At 44.1% G+C, this 19,763-nt stretch overlaps 2 protein-coding genes across 3 annotated transcripts; both read right to left on the bottom strand.

Annotated features, from left to right (window-relative positions):
• Positions 1-1,741: 1,741 nt before the first annotated feature.
• On the bottom strand, positions 1,742-16,989 carry LOC100592640 (histone H2B type 1-M). 2 transcript variants are annotated; one of them, XM_003263263.3, is made up of 2 exons: positions 16,512-16,989; positions 1,742-2,116 (listed from the first exon to the last, which is right to left on the bottom strand). In XM_003263263.3, exon 1 carries the CDS (start codon positions 16,899-16,901, stop codon positions 16,521-16,523), a length of 381 nt encoding a protein of 126 aa, XP_003263311.1. In that variant the 5' UTR covers positions 16,902-16,989; the 3' UTR covers positions 1,742-2,116; positions 16,512-16,520. The 2 variants fall into 2 exon arrangements, with proteins under 2 accessions (XP_003263311.1, XP_030673274.1); XM_030817414.1 differs by lacking the exon at positions 1,742-2,116 and adding an exon at positions 13,171-13,248.
• Positions 16,990-17,842: 853 nt separating this feature from the next.
• On the bottom strand, positions 17,843-18,615 carry H1-4 (H1.4 linker histone, cluster member). The gene has a single exon (XM_003263262.4). It carries the CDS (start codon positions 18,557-18,559, stop codon positions 17,900-17,902), a length of 660 nt encoding a protein of 219 aa, XP_003263310.1. The 5' UTR covers positions 18,560-18,615; the 3' UTR covers positions 17,843-17,899.
• Positions 18,616-19,763: the final 1,148 nt, after the last annotated feature.

Below are 19,763 nucleotides of genomic sequence, written 5' to 3'. Positions count from 1 at the left end.
CGGCTGCATTGTCTTTCTTGCACCTTAGGTGTTTCTGCCTTCGTGGGCACCTTCTTTTATTAAAATATTAAAGTCATATGAAGATTAATATATAACGTCTTCTTCGACTTAAATGTTCATTTTTTTCCTTCTGACTTTAGAAGAAATTAAAATATTTTCATGAGCCTCCAAAAGAACTGCGGACCCTAGACACCGTGCCTGCTGTTTAATGGAGGACGGCACTGCGTGTACCTGAAGATGATTTAAAAAAAAAAATACAATTAGGAAATAATTATTCGCACACATTCATATACATACATACATACACTGAATTCTCACACGAAGAGCCCTACAGGCGTGAGAACAGTAAGGGAGGTGCAAGAAAGGTCTCCTTGGAGTTGGGAGGCGTATTTTCAGCTACTAGAGAAGGGGGGAAGTGCCAGCTCCCCGAGAAGAAAGCAGGAGGATGCTGAGAGACGGAAGCTGAAATTTTCTGCCTGCTTCCTCACTCTTTTCGTTGGTTTCAGCCGTCTGAAAAACCCTTGTGAGAGGAGCAAAAAGATCAAGGGAAGATTGTTGCCTTGCTCTCAGTCTTCAAAATTTTCGGTCCTCTGTTTTTTTGTTTTGAGACGGAGTCTCGCTCTGTCTCCCAGGCTGGAGTGCAGTGGCACGATCTCAGTCACTGCAACCTCCGCCTCCCTGGTTCTAGCGATTCTTCTGCCTCAGCCTCCCGAGTAGCTGGGACTACAGGCGCATGCCATCACACCCGGCTAATTTTTTTGTACTTTTGGTAGGGACGGGGTCTCACGGTGTTAGCCAGGATGGTCTCTATCTCCTGAACTCGTGATCCACCCGCCTCGGCCTCCCAAAGTGCTGGGATTACAGGCGTGAGCCACCGCGCCCGGCCGGTCCTCTGTTTTTAAACTGTAAAGGACTCCACCGGATTGTTCGAAGTCTCCGATGTCCCGCGATCTGGTGGCCGCAGAAGAAAGAGGCCGAGTCGGCGGGCACTGGGAACCACCAGTTAGTGGCCTACGGACAACCTCCCGGACGCCCGCGCCGGACGGACGTTAAACGTACGTGACGCCCTATGCCGGGGCCGGATGGGCGTAACGTGGCGGCGGCGTAACGTGTGGATCTGTCGTCAGGGCACGGAGGGGCGTGGCCGGACGGCCCTATGACAGGCCCGGCGTTTCTGGCGAGGGTTGATGGGATGACCCTATGAGGGAGCCTGCGTGGAGGGGCACGACCGGTCCCCAAGACTCCTTTTCATGGCCGCTTTGCCGCACCGGGAGTAGGATGACCGCTGTTATTTTTCAGGACCTCTCATCTTCGGTTTGAAATTCTGTGCGATTTTCCGGCTTTGTGTGGCTATTTAGTATTTGCATTTTAGGGCAGTTTCATTTCCTTTAAAGTAAAGCTCTCCAAGGTGGTCTCCGGACCAGCAGCATCAGCATCACCTGGATAATTTAGAAGTACAAATTATCAGGTCCTACCTCAGATCTAATGCATCAGAAAAGTTTTGTGACTGCTTCAAAACATTGTTTCCCTTAATTCAGATGCTGAAGGAGACCTTTCAAATGCCAGCTTAGCATAAACTAACCTGTTTTTAACTTCAGGTTCATTACCAAAGCCAAATCAGTGTTTAGGCCTTACCCACTCAGACCTTCTTGATGCTGGAAAGTAAAGTGAAAATAGGTAGATAGATGTCTAGAAAGGGGAGGTCTTAGAAGAAGGGTTTGGATCAACAATCAAGGCAGAATTTACAGTTCTCCGCAGATTTTATTAATTATAAATTTTTTTTTCAGACTTCCTGCCATCTTCTCATTCAGACTTTTCTTAGCAAAGGTAGTCCATGGCAAGTAATGAATTCCCAGTAACTAGGTCTGTAACAGAAGTAAATTGTATTTTTATGTTTATAAACTCAAAAAGTAACATGAAGTGCAAACACCTTGTTTAGTTTCTTCCACTCGGTAACCTTCTTTTGATGAGCCAGTGTGTAGCAAACCAGGATGAGTTGGATTTGGGTGGGATCCACAGTCATTTTCAGGCAGACGAGACTTCCTAAGTTCTATGTATAGATTCATATTGTCAGTTATTTTATGCATTCATTTCTCCTCTGTCTTCATGTCTCTCCCTTGATTGAAGAAATAAGAAGGGTTTAGTTATTAGGTGCCATTTTGCCATCACCATTAATATTTTCTTTTTTTTTTTTTTTTTTTTTGAGATGGAGTCTCGCTCTGTTGCCCAGGCTGGAGTGCAGTGGTGCCCTCTTGGCTCAGGGACTACAGGTGCATGCCACCATGCCTGGCTAATTTTTGTATTTTTAGTAGAGACAGGAATTCACCATATTGGCCAGGCTGGTCTGGAACTCCTGACCTCGTGATCTGCCTGCCTCAACCTTCCAAATTGCTGTGAGCCACTGCACCTGGCCCCTCCCTTTTTTAGTAGGAGTTTGCTTCTTCCATTCCTTTTCTGAGTCCTTCTCAATTTCTCTCACCTTTTTTCTCATGCTCTCCCCAATTTCCTAGAAAGTAATTGTAACTTGGCTATAATATGTATAAAATATTGTTTTGTATTTATAAAGAATATTTTGAAATTTTAAAACAGAATATTTTATTACTCAAAAATTAGAATACATATGTTTGCCTTGATGCAATTAATTTGGTAGTTCCTGTATGAGCCCACATTCATTTGACTTTGCTGAAGATTTCCAGAGTATGAGAAACACTTTTTTAGGCTTTAGTGAAAGACAAAGGTAAATGAAAACAATTAACTGTAAGTCTTTTTAACTGAGGGCTCCAGGAGGTCAAGGACCACCATATCTCTCTGTGTATCGGCAGTGCCCAAGCCAGTGCCTAGGGAGTTTTGCATACTTCATGAATTTCCTTACAAATCCTTCATGACTAATTTCTTCTATTTGATTTCTTTTCTTTATACCTCTCTCTGCTGAGTGTTAATCTGTTAATCTTACACTTGGAACTTTTTTTTTACTATTACTTAATCATTAATCTTAAGTTTTATATATTAAATTATTAGCTTAGCTTTAACTTCTTGTCCAATTTAAATTTCATTAATTTGTTTTTTCCATTTTTAAACATTTTTTCATACTCTGCAGTATTTTCTAAGATTTAAAATTTTTATTGTATTAATTTTTCTGCTTCAGTTTGTTTTCTTTAAAAAGGCCCAATCTGTTTGTTGGACATTCTAACAACAATCATGCACTAGAGAATTGCTTTACAGACTGCAGTTTAAAATTTCTCAGATGAATTAATACATTCAATGCATATTTTTTAAAAAGTACCTGCTACGAGCTAGGATAATGTTTTATATAAACTGTAGAGGCACTACTTTGTCCTCTACAATATCTGGGAAAAGTCCATCAGGATATTATGAGGGGATTTTAATGGGCTTTGTCTCTGTGGATAGTGGTCAATTTTAGTCTGAATTGTCGAAATTCTTAAAGGTTCTACCATTTATAAACGTATCAGAGCCAGGTGATTGTACATTTGATTTCTATGTAGTCTTTTTTTTTTTTTTTTTTTTTTTTTTTTTGAGACGGAGTCTTGCTCTGTCCCCCAGGCTGGAGTGCAGTGGCGCGATCTCGGCTCACTGCAAGCTCCGCCTCCCGGGGTTCACGCCATTCTCCTGCCTCAGCCTCCCGAGTAGCTGGGACTACAGGCGCCCGCCAACACGCCCGGCTAATTTTTTGTATTTTTAGTAGAGACGGGGTTTCACCCTGTTAGCCAGGATGGTCTCGATCTCCTGACCTCGTGATCCGCCCGCCTCGGCCTCCCAAAGTGCTGGGATTACAGGCTTGAGCCACCGCGCCCGGCCTCTATGTAGTCTTTAAAGCACAAATGCTTTTTACATCCAAGCATTTCAAATATAAAAAAGCTATAGTGGTTTTAAATTATGTTCATAAATTTTTTTACATTTTTTTGCCTAATCAAATTTTTATTTTTACTTATTTAGTTATTATTTTTTTTAAAAAATGGAGTTTCGGTCTTGTTGCCCAGGCTGGAATGCAATGGTGTGATCTCGGCTCACCACAACCTCTGCCTCCCGGGTTCAAATGATTCTCCTACCTCAGCCTCCCAAGTAGCTGGGATTACAGGCATACGCCACCATGCCTGGCTAATTTTATATTTTTAGTAGAGACGGGGTTTCCCCATGTTGGCCAGGCTGGTCTTGAACTCCCGACCTCAGGTGATCTGCCCTCCTCAGCCTCCCAAAGTGCTGAGATTACAGGCTTGAGCCACTGGGCCCGGCCCAAGTTTTTATTTTTATACACTTTTTTTTTTTTTTTGGTATTAAAAAGGAATGCATAATTACCACAAATTACAAAGGACTAAAGCAGGACTAGAATAATAAATGAATCAATTCAGCCTGGAAAGCAGATACCTTCAATAATATTAATGTTATAATACAAGCTCATTCAAGTATTTTACGTTGCTTTTTTTTTTGTGCTTTTAAATATGATACCCTGTATACATATGTAACAAACCTGCACGTTGTGCACATGTACCCTAAAACTTAAAGTATAATAATAAAATAAAATAAATAAATAAACACGATACCCTAGCCCATAGTAAAGATAATATACTATAAGTGTAAGGTGGAACCTTCTCTACAAAGCCAGATGACAAGTTTTTGTCTCCAATGATAAACAGCTCTGAGTTCTTATCTTTTCTACTATCAACATGCCTGAAGGCGGAGAGGGTTGGGGCTGGGGAAAATCCAAGGACCCTTCAAAGTGGGAGGATTCCATTCAGGAGGGTACCAGATAATTCAGATCACTCTACCTAGCCTTTTTTGAAAAAAAACAACAATCCTCACCCTCCATAGTCATCTTCCTTGGCTCTTCTCCTCACTTCCAGGGCCTTCTAAGTAGCTTGCTTACTTTTGTAAAATCAATCACCAGGAAAGGGATTGATAGAACAACACAAAAATATTTAACAACTTTTGACATAGGGGCTTAGCACCTCTATCTGAGCCCCAGCGGTCTAGGCTGGGGGAGGGCTGGATGGCCCTTCTCTACTGGTAGTGCATTTGTTCCCAGGTGCAAGAGCAGGTGAAAGAGAAACCTGCCCCTTAACAGGGGCGAGACACACAGACCTTCTGATGTTTGAAGCCCAAAGGTTGTGTTGGCATGGACAAACCTTGAAAGAGATATGATGGGCCGGGCGCGGTGGCTCACGCTTGTAATCCCAGCACTTTGGGAGGCCGAGGCGGGCGGATCACGAGGTCAGGAGATCGAGACCACAGTGAAACCCCGTCTCTACTAAAAATACAAAAAATTAGCCAGGCGTGGTGGCGGGCGCCTGTAGTCCCAGCTACTCTGAGAGGCTGAGGCAGGAGAATGTCGTGAACCCCGGAGGCGGAGCTTGCAATGAGCTGAGATTGCACCACTGCACTCCAGCCTGGGCGACAGAACGAGACTCCGTCTCAAAAAAAAAGAGATATGATGAAAAGAGAGATCTCGGCAGGCTGTTGCTTTGTGTCTCAGGTCTTGGATCCCCATGGGAGGATAGTGGGTATGAAGTAGCTAGCCCTGATGGCCCCTGCCACTTCTGGCATGCTTGTCACAGATACATCGGTCCTAAATTCAAGTGTCTTCAGAAATTGAATATGTAAACTACTCTTTGCAACATTAACTCCTATCATTTTACAAAAAAAAAAAAAGAAAAAAAAAAAAAAAAGAAAGAAAAAAATGTGAAGAAAAGGAAAAAAGAGTCCGGGCAGGTGGCTCATGCCTGTAATCCCAGCACTTTGGGAGGGCGAGGCAGGCAGATCACCTGAGGTCAGGAGTTCGAGACCAGCCTAGTCAACATGGTGAAACCCCGTCTCTACTAAAAATATAAAAATTAGTCAGACGTGGTGGTGCATGCCTGTAATCCCAGCTACTCAGGGAGGCTAAGGCAGAAGAATGGCTTGAACCCAGGAGGCGGAGGTTGCAGTGAGCCAAGATCAAACCATTGCATTTTAGCCTGGGTGACAGAACAAGACTCCGTGTCAAAAAAAAAAAAAAAAAAAAAGCCGAAAGCGTCCCCCTCTGCTCGTGCCGACCACCAATCTATGTTGAGATGAAGTCCTTACCTCCCTGCCCCAAAGGGGCTTCCTCTTTGAGGAATGTGTGTGAAGAAGATGGCAGCCCCCTGGCCTGGGAGTAAACCCCAGATAAGAACAGCCTTCCCCCACATCCCAAGGCTTCTTTGTGCCCCCAGATGCAGCAGAGGAAAAACAATGAAGTTTCTGTGGTGCTGGATATAGTACATAGCTGCATGACCTGAAGGAAAGAAGGAATAAAGGGAAGGAGGAGGGGGTCCAGGAGCCCAGTATCTGGTACGATGCAGAGCAGGCACCAGACTGAACAGGGAAAGGCCTCAGATTCCACTGTCATAGCAGAGACCATGGTTTGAAACATGGGTCATAGGAACTGAAATGGGCTTCCCACATACCAACCACTGGGAGGTCAAAGGCGAGGAAGGGCCCAGGCTAAAAGCAATGAGATGCCCAAGGTAACAGGCAAGACTTTGTCAGCCTGTGATACTGTCTCCTACTTGCAGCCTTTGGGCTCAACAGAGGAACCTGTTGAAAAGGAGGGTCAAAGACATTGAGTAAGTGAGCAACAGGACCACCAACTCCTCTGTGTTGCCCAGATCCCATTGAGAGTGAACAGGGAGTTATCCCTGTACCCGACACACATCCCAGTCTGTGTGGGTCAGTCCTTCATCACCCTCCCTAGCTTCTGATGACAGGAGACCTCAGCCACTCCATTGTCATTCACAGCCCAATCCAGTCAGTGGCTGAAGAAGAGAAGTCAGGTATACTCTATGTCCACATATATTTTCCTGCTACAGGGCTTCACCAGCTGGCAGGGTTCCCTCCTGGCCCCCACCTCCTTTTCATCCCTCATCCCCAAGTGGGGTCGATTGGAGGGTGGGCAGAGATAGATGGCCTACAGAGCGGGGATGAGACTAGGCCCTAGGAGGAGAATGGCAACTTTCTCCACTTTTTAAGAGAGACAGAGCCATGGCCGGGCGCGGTGGCTCACGCTTGTAATCCCAGCACTTTGGGAGGCCGAGGCGGGCGGATCACGAGGTCAGGAGATCGAGACCACGGTGAAACCCCGTCTCTACTAAAAATACAAAAAATTAGCTGGGCGTGGTGGTGGGCGCCTGTAGTCCCAGCTAATCGGAGAGGCTGAGGCAGAAGAATGGTGTGAACCCGGGAGGCGGAGCTTGCAGTGAGCTGAGATTGCACCACTGCACTCCAGCCTGGGCGACAGAGCGAGACTCCGTCTCCAAAAAAAAAAAAAAAAGAGGCCGGGCGCGGTGGCTCAAGCCTGTAATCCCAGCACTTTGGGAGGCCGAGGCGGGCGGATCACGAGGTCAGGAGATCGAGACCATCCTGGCTAACACGGTGAAACCCCATCTCTACTAAAAATACAAAAACTTAGCCGGGCGTGTCGGCGGGCGCCTGTAGTCCCAGCTACTGGGGAGGCTGAGGCAGGAGAATGGCGTGAACCCAGGAGGCGGAGCTTGCAGTGAGCCGAGATCGCGCCACTGCACTCCAGCCTGGGGGACAGAGCGAGACTCCGTCTCAAAAAAAAAAAAAAAAAAAAAAAAAAAAAAGAGAGAGAGAGACAGAGCCTCCTTGAGGTCTGAGATCTTTCAGGTCAACACAGGAAACATTTCCAAGCCTCAGCTGTGGGTGTTCACCTTTTCTCTCTGGGGTAGGGGAGATGTTCCAGCTGAGAACAAGTATGTTCCAGATGCAGGCCAAGTTTGTTCTCCAAAAGTTTGAAACAAACTTGGCCTTGGGGTTTCATGGGTAGGATGCAGGACGTCATGGCAGGACGGGGCCTGGCATGAGGCAATAGCAAGCAGAGCAGGGACACAACGGTAGCAGCTGTGTGCAGACACAGGATATCAGCTTCAAACGATGCAATAGCAAAGCTATCTTGGGCATGGTTCTGATCCAAGCCACCACCATCTCTTGCCTCCAGGACAGAGGCTGTGTACATGCAGCAGCCCAGACAAAGATTCTAGGGAGTCCAAGACCAGGCACATCCAGAGAAGGTGGAAGCTCTTTGGGTTGGCTCTCCACCGTGGAAAACAGACATTTGGGTATTTTGGATTCCCACTCCACAATAAGGCAACTTAAAAGTATTTCCAAAAACAAAAATCTAAGGGAAGAGGATAGACATCATTTTCTGTGGATTCATTGGGGGATTTCTGATTTCTTGTTTTTTAATTATTGATTTTTTTTTCCCGTTTTCCCAGGGATGGAAAGGTCAGAGAAAAATAAATCATCTTTCAATAGTCTTTCCTGATATGAGCATCTGTCTGGGCTGGGGAGTAAAGAGTGTGGGGAGAGGAGAGTGAAGAGAGGCTAGAATCTTTCCCCAAGCCCCAGTTTTAGATCCTTTGGTTTCCTTCTCCCAGAAGATGGCAGAAGGGCATGGTAGGGACAGCAGAGAGAGAACATGGTGATGACAAACTCTACAAGATCAAGGTGCTGGTTCTCTTGGGGCTCAGGGGTACCACCAGAGCCTTCCATGGGATGGTGCTGGGCAATGGGGCCTGCAGAGCCTTCTTGTGGGCTGCATAGTTGGCTGGAAGGGGAGCAGGAAGACGTTAGGTGTGGGGACCAGGGTTGCAGCCTACTAGCTATGGTAGGGCTGCAGATTTTGGTAATCCAGATGAACTATCAATAATTTAAAATTTTATATATAAAATTTTATATATATATATATATATATCTCCCCCTTGCTCTCCCCTCTTAGAAGAAGTTAGGATGTAAAGAATCATAGAGGGGAGGGAAGGGGATGTTGAGGCTCCTGTCCAGGGGTACTCTGACAGCCCAAATGGTGTACACATTGCTACTCAGTACAAAGGCCCATCCTAATAACTCCAGGCCTGTCCTTTTTTTGTTCCCTGTCCTAGGACTGGGCATGGCCATAGACTCTTGCCCATCCCATCCCTTTCCCTGCCTCAAGCACCAGGGCTAAATGGTTTTTCACTTTCCCAAATCTGTGTGTCTGAGTGCTGGCTTGTCCACTTGGCATCTTTCAGGATGGGCTGGCCAGTGGGTGGTATAGAGGGCTGGCTGATCATGATGGCAGGTCTGCTGGGAGACTGGGAAGGGCACTGCTTCCTGCCCTCACCCCTGCCACCTCCTGCTACCAGTGAGTGTTGCTTGTGGTTGGCCTCCTCACCCATGGGGGGATCTACTCAGAAGTCTTCAAGACGTTGGAATTTGCTGAGGTATTTTTGCAGTTGGGGTCAATGTCCACATTTTTGGCTTTGGAATATTTCAAGAAGTTCTTTTACTATTCTTATCTGAAAGGGTGTAGCTTAATTCTACTTCTGGGTATGTGCCAGATTTCAGTGACTTGCTTATATTGAATAACATGTGCCGGAGGAAATGGCTCACACCTGTAGTCTCAGCTACTTGGGAGTCTGAGGCAGGATTGCTTCAGCTCAGGAGTTCCAAGCCGCAGTAAGCTAAGATCAGGTCCCTGCATTCCAGCCTGGGTGATGGAGCAAGACTCTGTCTCTAATAAATAAATAAATAACGTTTAAAAAGTGTGGCAGAAGTGTGTAAGTTTCGAATCTTGTTCACAAAAGGCATTGCGGCTTATTCCTCCCCTCTTCTCTTTCTGTCTTCTCCTGCTAAGAGAAAACAGTTGTTTGGTTTTGAAGATAATCAGTTACCCCTCTAGAGAAGTGTAACGGGCAAGGAACTCAGACCTCCACCCAAAAGTCAGCTTGAACTTGCCAGATATGCGAGTGTGCCACCTTAGAAGGGAATCCTCCAGCTACAGTCAAGGATTCGGATGATTGCAGCCTATGTTTACAACTTGACTTCGACCTCAAGGAAGACCCTGAGCCATAACCACCTAGCTAAATCACTTCTGGATTCCTGACTCACAGAAATTAGTTTTGGGATAATTTGTTACACGGCAATAGATAACATAATAGAGATGGGGAGCCCCACAATTAAGCTGATAGAGCCACCACAATTTTTATAATGAAACTTGATAAAGGTAAGCCCAAAATAGAACATAATAGAATGGGCCAGGTGTGGTGCCTCATGCCTGTAATCCAAGCTACACAGGAGGCTGAGGTAGGAGAATCGCTTGAACCCAGGAGGTGGGGGTTTCAGTGAGCCGAGATCATGCCACTGCACTCCAGTCTGCGTGACAGAGCAAGACTAAATCTAAAAGAAAAAAAAAATCATAGAATGATTTTATGCAAATAGAAATGGAAAAAATCCATGAAAAATATTAACAAAATTTACTCAGATATTATTTAAAATAATTACATGACCAAATAAGATTTGGACTAGGAATAAAAGTATGAATCAACACAAAGAAATGTATCTATACTTCATGGCAACAGGTTAAAAAAGAAAAAGCATATGATTTCTTCAGATGTCAAAGTGATCGAATAAAATTCATAAATCATTCCTAATAAAAAATCTTAAAAGAAGATTAGAAGGAAACTACAGGGCTCGGCAAGGTGGCTCACAGCTGTAATCCCAGCACTTTGGGACCCCATGGCGGGCAGATCACTTGAGGTCAGGAGTTTGAGACTAACCTGGCCAGCATAACGAAACCTTGTCTCTACTAAAAATACAAAAAAATTAGCCGAGTGTGGTGGTGTGCACCTGTAATCCCAGGTATTCAGGTGGCTGAGGTGAAGGTGGGAGGCTGGGAAGTGGAGGCTGCAGTGAGCAGAGATCCGGTCACTGCGCTCCAGTCTGGGCAACAGAGCAAAACTCTGTCTCAAAACAACAACAAACAAAAACCAAAAACTACATTAACACAATGAAGACTACACATACACATGCATGCACATACACACAAAAGCAATTATAAATCATCAACCACCAAAGTCATTTCTATGAACAGGAGGAAAAAGACAATACCTGGTAGCATGTCTAATATGACATATTGTTTGTGATGGTAGCTAGCATAGTAAGATGATTAAAGCAAACAATACATAGTTACGGGAGAGAATATTGAACGTTTTTATTCGCTAATAGTACTATATGCAATTAAAATCAAGTCAGTCGACTAAATATTGATTAGGATTAATAGAATTTGATAAAGTTAGCTAGACACAAAATTCATGTAAATAACAATTATCCTCTTACATGCAGAATTTCAAACAGTGCTTTAGTGTGAGGTCAATATGTCAATATGTAATAGAAGTCACAATCTTTTGAAAATCAGTATTAAATTTGTAAAAATTTGGAGAGCTTATTAATTCACAGCACACATAGTGACTCCCTTTTTTTGTATCATTTTTCTGTTTAAATATTTACTTTGTTAACCTAGGTTTGCTTTGATGAGCAATAAGTTAGGTTTCAATTTTTATTTTCTTATATTATTTTTAATTATTAGTAATCCATCCATTCTAGAAAATTATTGGCCATGATCTTTTAAATCTCACATTTGCATCATTCTCCCTGATTGTTTCTTCTGGTACTGTGATTAGATCAACGTCAGATCATATTTTACTACTAATTCTAGGTCTCTTTTCATTTATTTATTTATTATTTGAGACAAGGTCTCACTCTCATTGCCCAGGCTGGAGTGCAGTGGTGTGATCATGGCTCTCTGCAGCCTTGATTTCCCTAGCTCAAGTGATTCTCTCACCTCAGCCTCCTGAGTAGCTGGGACCACAGGCACGCACCACCATGCCTGGCTAATTTTTTGTATTTTCAGTAGAGTCGGGGTTTTGCCATATTATTCAGGCTGGTCTCCAACTCCTGGGCTCAAGCAATCCTCCTGCCTTGGCCTCTGAAAGTGCTGGGATTACAGGCATGAGTCACCTTGCCCGGACCTAATTCCAGGTTTCTTAAACTCACTTTTGCATTTTTATCTCTGCATTTCAGATAATTCCTTAAGATCTGATTACATAGTTTATTAAATTTCTACTGGTAGGTCCAATTGGCTGCTGTTAAACACATGCAGTAAGCTTTTCTTTTCTTTTTTTTTTAGGAAAGAAATGTATTAGTGGAATTTTATTGTTCTATTTTATTTCTATCAATTTGTTAGTACTATTAGCATTCCAAAAACTGAGGAAATTCTGTTTTTAAACACAAATCACTCTTTTAGTATATTCAACAAATCTTTCTCTAGTATTTTTGTTTTATTCTTTTACATTATTTTTCAACTGTACACATGGTTTTGGTTTAATATTTTGATTCACCTTAAGATCACTAAATTTGAATGAGTTTTTACATATTCAAAAGTAAAACAGTTCCTAAATTTATAATGATACTAAACATAAATCCATTGGGTACCTTTGGAGGTTGCTAGAGAAGTAATGTATCAATCTGAAAATGGATACAAGAGAAGTAGTCAAGCATTTAACCTGACTATCCTATAAAAATTGTACCACAGGACAGTTTTTTCTTTATAGAAGTATTCTAGCTAATACATGAAGATGGAATGATAAAAATAAAACACTTTAATTTTGTAATACTCTTATGAAATACAGTCATCTCTCTTTATCTATAGGGAATGCATTCCAAGGCCCCTAGTGGATGCCCGAAACCGCAGATAGTATTGAAAACTACTGCAGTCAATTTTAACACATTTCTTGTCATGTCTTCCAACCATAAATCTAATGTCTTTCCCACTTTTAGTGCTTATCTCATATTGTGGCTGTAACTTTTGCAGTTTGAAGTACAAAGCAAAAGTAGTAAAAAAAAATTTTTCCCACTTCACAGTTTGACAGATATAACACTCATTGCTTCCACAGATCTTACAACTTTAGTGTAAGTTTTTTTCTTTCTTTATTAATTGTAGAACTTTCACCTTTTCACTTTAAGGAAGCATTTTATGGCTTCTCTTTGGCATATCCAAATTGTCAGCATAATTTATCTTGCACTTTGGGACTATTACTAAGCAAAATAAGGGTGACCTGAACAAGAGCACTGGGATACCACAACAGTTGATCTGATAACAAGATGGCTACTGAGTGACTAACATACAAGTAGCATAAGATGGGCTAGACAAAGGTATGATTCACATGCCAGGCAGGACAGACCTGGAAGGCACAGACAACACAACATTTCATTACTCTACCCAGAATGGTGGGCAATTTAAAACTTACGAAGTTTTTATTTCCAGAATTTTTTATTTAATATTTTTTGGACTGCTGTTGATCTGTTCTGAAACTGCAGAAAGCAATACTGGGGATAAGGGTGGACTACTGTAATGAATCCAGGCAATTCCCAGAATCAACTCTAATAAGATAAATAGAGAGGGAGAAGGAAAAAATAAGATGATACACGCCTCTTGACAGAAATACACAATTATACCTATGAAATATTCTTGTCAAAAATTTGAATCTAAACAGATCAGGACTCTGGATTTAAGAATTATTTTATAGAGGACACAGAGGTCAGGTAAAGATTTTAAATAATACCATTAGGATGGACGCAGCAACAACTGTACTGTGAAAAACTCTACAAAACAAATGAACAGCTTCTTTGAAAATAAATCTCAGAGGAGGACAAAGTGGGAGGGGGGGCCTATAGAATAAAAAAAAATGATGATTTATCAACCAAATTCAATGTGTAAACCTACCTTGTTTGTATGATTCTATAAAACCAACAGTGAAGCAAAGAAATATTTGACGATATTAAGAGATTGTCTAGAGTTTTAACCTCTGCAGTAAGCTTTTCATTTCAATTTGTATTATAATTACATGTTTATTTTCTAGAATTTCTATTAGGTTATTTTTTCAAACCTGTGTGGTCACTTTTGTATTTCCTTAGTCCCTCAATATATTTATAAGACTTTTTGTTTTTTTTTTTTCTTCAAATGGAGTGTCACTCTTGCTGCCCAGACTGGAGGACAATTGCGTGATCTTGGCTCAATGCAACCTCTGCCTCCTGGGTTCAAGCGATTCCCCTGCCTTAGCCTCCTGAGTAGTTGTGATTACAGGTGCATGCCACCATGCCTGGATGATTTTTGTATTTTTAGTAGAGATGGGGTTTCACCATATTGGCCAGGCTGGTCTCGAACTCCTGAGCTCAGGTGACCCACCTGCCTCAGCCTCCCAAAGTGCTGAGATTACAAGCGGGAGCCACTGTGCCTGGACTCTTTTTTTTTTTTTTTTTCCAAAAAGACACTAGTCATTTCAAGTCTGTATATTTTTTTTTTTTTTTTTTTTTTTTTGGGACAGAGTCTCATTCTGTGGCCCAGGCTGGAGTGCAGTGGCACGATCTTGGCTCACTGCAACTTCTGCCTCCCGGGTTCACGCGATTCTCCTGCCTCAGCCTCCTGACTAGCTGGGATTAAAGGCGCACACCACCACACCGGCTACCTTTTTGTGTATTTTTAGTAGAGACAGGGTTTCACTATGTTGGCCAGACTGGTCTTGAACTCCTGACCTCGTGATCCGCCCGCCTCGGCTTCCCAAAGTGCTGGGATTACAGGCATGAACCACGGCGCCCGGCCTCAAGTCTGTATCTTGTTAATTCTCCCTTTTCATTCATTTCCATTGTCTGTTGCTTTTTTTTTTTTTTTTTTTTTTTCAGAGACAGCATCTCAAACTTTCGGTCTCAAGCAAGCCTCCAGCCTCAGCCTCCCGAAGTGGTGGGATTACAGGCATTAGCCACCACGCCCAGCTCCCATTGTCTGTTGCTTTTGTTTTCATTAGTCATACTTCTGGTTTCATGATGTTTGTTTAATTTAGATTGTGAAGCTGCTTGTGCATTTTTGGGGGGATATTTTAGCTGTGGCAATTTGTTGAGGTGTAAAATGAAGCTTCTTTTCCAGAGATGACTTGTAGTTGTTTCTACCAGGTGCTCAGGGGCACAAAACCAGCCTGGGATATGCCTAAATTAAATTCTCAGCTTGGGTGTTTGAATCCCTATGGTATGAATGCCAGGAACAAGTAAGCATCAAGGATGGCTTGTAGTCCAAGCCTTAGCAGTAGAATCTACACCGCTCAGAACTCAACTTCAGAGCTGACTCTTTTATTTGCATTAATCTGTGATGGGTTTGTATGTGTGTTTATTTTCAGTTCATCCTTCTACCCTGAGGTGACAGATTTTGGTCTGGTGTCTCACCTTCACCTAAAAAGATTTCTTATCAGGCTCTATACCCTGGTCAGTTTCCATGGGTTGGGTAAAAGCCAGCTGTAGTGCTTGGGGTTTAACATGGGCCAAGTCCCTGGCTCTGAATTTACTTTCTTAGACCCTCTTTGTTACTTTTAAGAATTTAGAAAATATTACTCAGGCTTTTATTTATCCGTCCAAGTACCACGCTTGCCATGTTATGGAAAATGTATCCCATAATCCATGATTTCATCTTTGTTTATGAGGGCATGAGGACATTATGAGGGCATGAGGACAAACTTCTAAATTCATTCCTCTTTCGGACAATGATCATCCATCACTTAAATTCTCCATCTCAGCCAACATTTGACTCCAAACCTAGCCTCATCCATCTCACATTTTTCACGTCTCAAGTATTGGTTCCTTTCCTTCTGGCCACTCCCTCCTAGTTCCCGCCCAACTCTTTTCCGAGATTCTTTTTCCCCCACAATCATCCATTCCCCAGCAGTGAAAACCTTTTGTCATCATCCTACCTTGTGCAGCAGAAGCTATATCCTGCCAGAAGGAGGTTTTCTTTCCCTTTCTACCTCCTCCAGTCCTCGGTACTCAGGGGCATCTAGGAAAGGGTAAACTGTAGTGCAAAGGGGGCTTCAGTCCTGCGATAACTATTGCCTACCTGCAGTCAGACACTTTAATGATTGACTATTTGGTTTCTGCCGTTACCCAGAGGGCTTTTAACCTGAAATCTGCCAAAAGAAAACTATAAATTAAAAGGCTTTCTGAAAAAGACGGTTTAGCAAAAGAATTTTAAGGTGTCTCATAAGCTGCTTCTTTTTCCTGCACCTTAGCGCCTAGGATCCGCCTTTCCCTCCCCTACTCGCCAGAGCTTCAGACAGAAACCGGCCCAATTACAAAACAAATCAGAAACCTTTGTAATAGTTCCGTGTTCAGCTCACATTGTCTTCAGCCTTTACTTGCAGTTATTACATATCTGCATGGTAAAAATGTTACAACAAAATGGGGGGCGGGGGTGGTGGTGGAGAAAGCTCCAAATATAAGGAAGTTGTCCAGAGCGTGCACTTTCGTGCTCAGGGCGGGCCATCACCACACCGAGTCCCGGATCAACGTCACGATCAACTTGGAAATCTGCACACGGAAACTAAAGAGCTCTACATTTACAATACTTTGTTTATGCTAGTGTTATGTGATACTAAATGAGCTAACGATCTAACATGTGCCCACAGCACTCAATTTCTGGTAACAATTGTTATTCCCTAAAACTTCCAAGTTATTTCCTCTGCAGAACTAACGTAACATTAAAGATTGGTACTGTGGTGCTAAGTCCAATAATCCCCCTTTTGAATGAAATGATTACAACTCATTTATTGGAAACATGCGTGGCTCTTAAAAGAGCCTTTGGGATTAGGTGTAAAGATGCTTACTTGGCAAAGTTACTTGGAACTGGTGTACTTGGTGACGGCCTTGGTGCCCTCCGACACGGCGTGCTTGGCCAGTTCCCCCGGAAGCAGCAGGCGCACGGCCGTCTGGATCTCCCTGGAAGTGATGGTCGAGCGCTTGTTGTAATGCGCCAGGCGGGAAGCCTCGCCTGCGATGCGCTCGAAGATGTCGTTGACGAAGGAATTCATGATCCCCATTGCCTTGGAAGAGATGCCGGTGTCAGGGTGGACCTGCTTCAGCACCTTGTACACGTACACTGAATAGCTCTCCTTGCGGCTGCGCTTGCGCTTCTTCCCGTCCTTCTTCTGAGCCTTAGTCACCGCCTTCTTGGAGCCCTTCTTTGGGGCAGGAGCAGACTTCGTAGGTTCAGGCATCGTAGTGTTAACTAGTTACAACACTGTTGCAAACACCTGAGAAAATAATCACTCCCACTGAGGCCCCGTTCATTTATAGATGCGGTATTCAAATGAGGTTAATCAGATTTCGTTTATGATTGGATTAATTTTAGTGTGTCGTCACAAACGCCAATGTAAACGACACTTAAAAGTCTACCTTTTCATTGGCTATTTCGTTCCTTTACTTTTACCCAATCAGAAAACCCACACCAGACTACCCGAGGCTACTATAAATAGGCCTTTTTAGGCAAGACAGCTGTGCACTTCGCTTGGAGCAGTTGTTTTTGACATCCGACTTCTTTTTTAGCATTGTGGTGTCAGAACTTACACTGAAGAGATACTTAACAGATTAGGAGAGCTTACATCCCTTTCTTCCTTTAACAAGTTATGGGACTCGTTGCATACAGAAGCCGTGCTAATTGGGACATCCCCCAAGTCTGGCAGTATGTGTCAGTGGTCTCCTCAAGCACTTGAAATGGACACGTACTCAACTCCCTCATTGCCTGCCATACTCGGTAGGGAAAACCAGTAGGCTTGCAACCAGCATAGAAATTGATACACTGTGCTGTGATTGGAACTCGGAAAAACCCAGCATAGAAGCCCGGGAAAACCCGGACTTCTGTTTTCCCTGCTATCTGCAGGCCAGGTCGTGCTAAAGTGCAAACTACGGGGAGGCCCAAATGGGTTCAACTCCAGCATTCGAGAACGCAATAAAACCGCGATGTCGCCACTCCACTCCGGCTGGGGCGACGTAAAGCGACGCGACGCTAGTCAAACAGCTCCCGAGACGCCAACACACAATCCCACTCTTCTCCCCCCCCCGACTTTGTTCCCGGGAGACCCGCCCCTGCTTAGCAGCATTTTCCCCAGCCACGCCCCCTAGTAGTGCAACAGCTCCTTTACTGAGAGCGGTGGGTGGCTCTGAAAAGAGCCTTTGGGTTGTGTTGGGCTTCTAAGCAGTTGGCCAAAGGAACTTTCTACTTTTTCTTGGCTGCCGCCTTCTTTGGCTTGGCTGCCTTAGGCTTGGCGGTCTTTGGTTTAGCCGCCTTGGGTTTCACTGCTTTGGCCTTCGCTGGGCTCTTGGGCGCCTTTTTCGGCTTGGCTGCTTTCGCCTTTTTCGGGCTTTTCGCTTTTTTGGACCCAGCAGCCGCAGCCGGCTTCTTCGCCTTCTTTGGGGTCTTCTTGGCGCTCTTCTTAGGGGTGGCTGCCGCCGTCGCCTTCTTGGGCTTCTTCGCCGCTCCTGTTGGCTTCTTGGCCTTGGCCGCGCCTGCTTTTTTAGCCTTAGGCTTGGCTTCCCCAGAGGCCGCCTTCTTGTTGAGTTTGAAAGAACCCGACGCGCCGGTGCCCTTGGTCTGCACCAGGGTGCCCTTGCTCACCAGGCTTTTGAGACCCAGCTTGATGCGGCTGTTGTTCTTCTCCACGTCATAGCCAGCGGCTGCCAGCGCTTTCTTGAGAGCGGCCAAAGATACGCCGCTGCGCTCCTTGGAGGCGGCAACAGCCTTAGTAATGAGCTCGGACACCGGGGGCCCAGACGCTTTGCGCTTGGCCGCACCTGCAGACTTGCGGGCCTTCTTCTTCACGGGTGTCTTCTCGGCAGGGGCCGGCGCAGCGGGCGCGGCAGGCGCAGTCTCTGACATGTTGAAGGCAAGCGTGAGCGAGAGCAACTCGAGCCGGAAGCAGAGGCACTGGCCGGGACTCGGGCCGCGGCGCTGCGCCCGCCCGTTTATATAGGGCGGAGCTGCGCCGTGATTGGTGCGCTGTCCAGCCCGCCTCGCTGGCAGCCGCAGAGTGTCCTCTCGGATCCCGAGTTGTGTTTGTTACACCTCAAAAAAAGCCAAAAATATAAAAATTGTCTACACCGAACTGCCCGGTTTCTCTCAGATAATGATCCCCGAACCCTCAGGCTTCACGCAGATCTCAAATTATGAGGAAAGCACAAAGCCTTGTGCCAAAAACTTGCAATATTTCCCGCCGTGCTTGGCAAATTTCAACTCAGAGAAACAAAACTTTCTATTTTCTTCGTAAATTATAAACCGATCTTTAACTGTGGAATTTTCTGACCTCTCAAATATGATAGTCCAAGTGGTTAGCTTCTTATATGTCCAAAAAGCATGCCACTGGCATTAAGATTTTTATTACAAATCTGCACTTAAGTGAGGGAAGTAACACAGGCTCCTCGGAGAGTCCTGCCTATTGAGCCGAGGGCATTTGAGTTCATCAAACTGGTTTAGTTTAATGCCAAACAAATTATTGCCCATTTGAGATTAAGTTTTGGACCCCTGGGACATCAATCTATGCAGCCATGGTTTTACATCTGTCCGCTACATCTGAGTTTTTAAACAATTCCTTTGGATAATTCTTTCCCTTTCTGCTCCCAAGGGTTGGGGGCGGGGCTGTTGCTTCTCTTCCTCTGGACAACCTCTCCATGGATTGAGATACCTTGAATTCGGGGTATTTGGGAACGAAGGGAAGTCCAAAATGTACTCAGCGTACAGAGATGAAAAAGGATTTTCAAATGTGATGTTCATAAAGTCACTGGAAGTGGAGGGCACTCTACTTTAAAGCATTTGTCTGCAGCCTTGCTGAGTGCTTTTAGCATATGCTTCAGAACCAAATTGCAATAAAGTAGCTTAGAGCTGAAATTCAAGCATTGATGATAAGGGAAAATAAATAAGAAATGTAGATTGAAACATATCTACTCCCATTATTAGAGAAACCCAGTCCCTATTATTACTGAATAGTTGAGGAATGACTAGTCCACTCACCATGTATGGTTTCAATTCCCCTGAAGATTGTATCCCAATGCTTCCCAGAGCTCCATAGAAAGAAAAATAAGTGACA

This window comes from Nomascus leucogenys, chromosome 8 (assembly GCF_006542625.1).
Source record: "Nomascus leucogenys isolate Asia chromosome 8, Asia_NLE_v1, whole genome shotgun sequence".
In the NCBI taxonomy this organism is placed as follows: Eukaryota; Metazoa; Chordata; class Mammalia; order Primates; family Hylobatidae; genus Nomascus; species Nomascus leucogenys.
The sequence above is the reverse complement of the archived record's forward strand: the minus strand, read 5'-3'. Positions and strand labels throughout refer to the sequence as shown.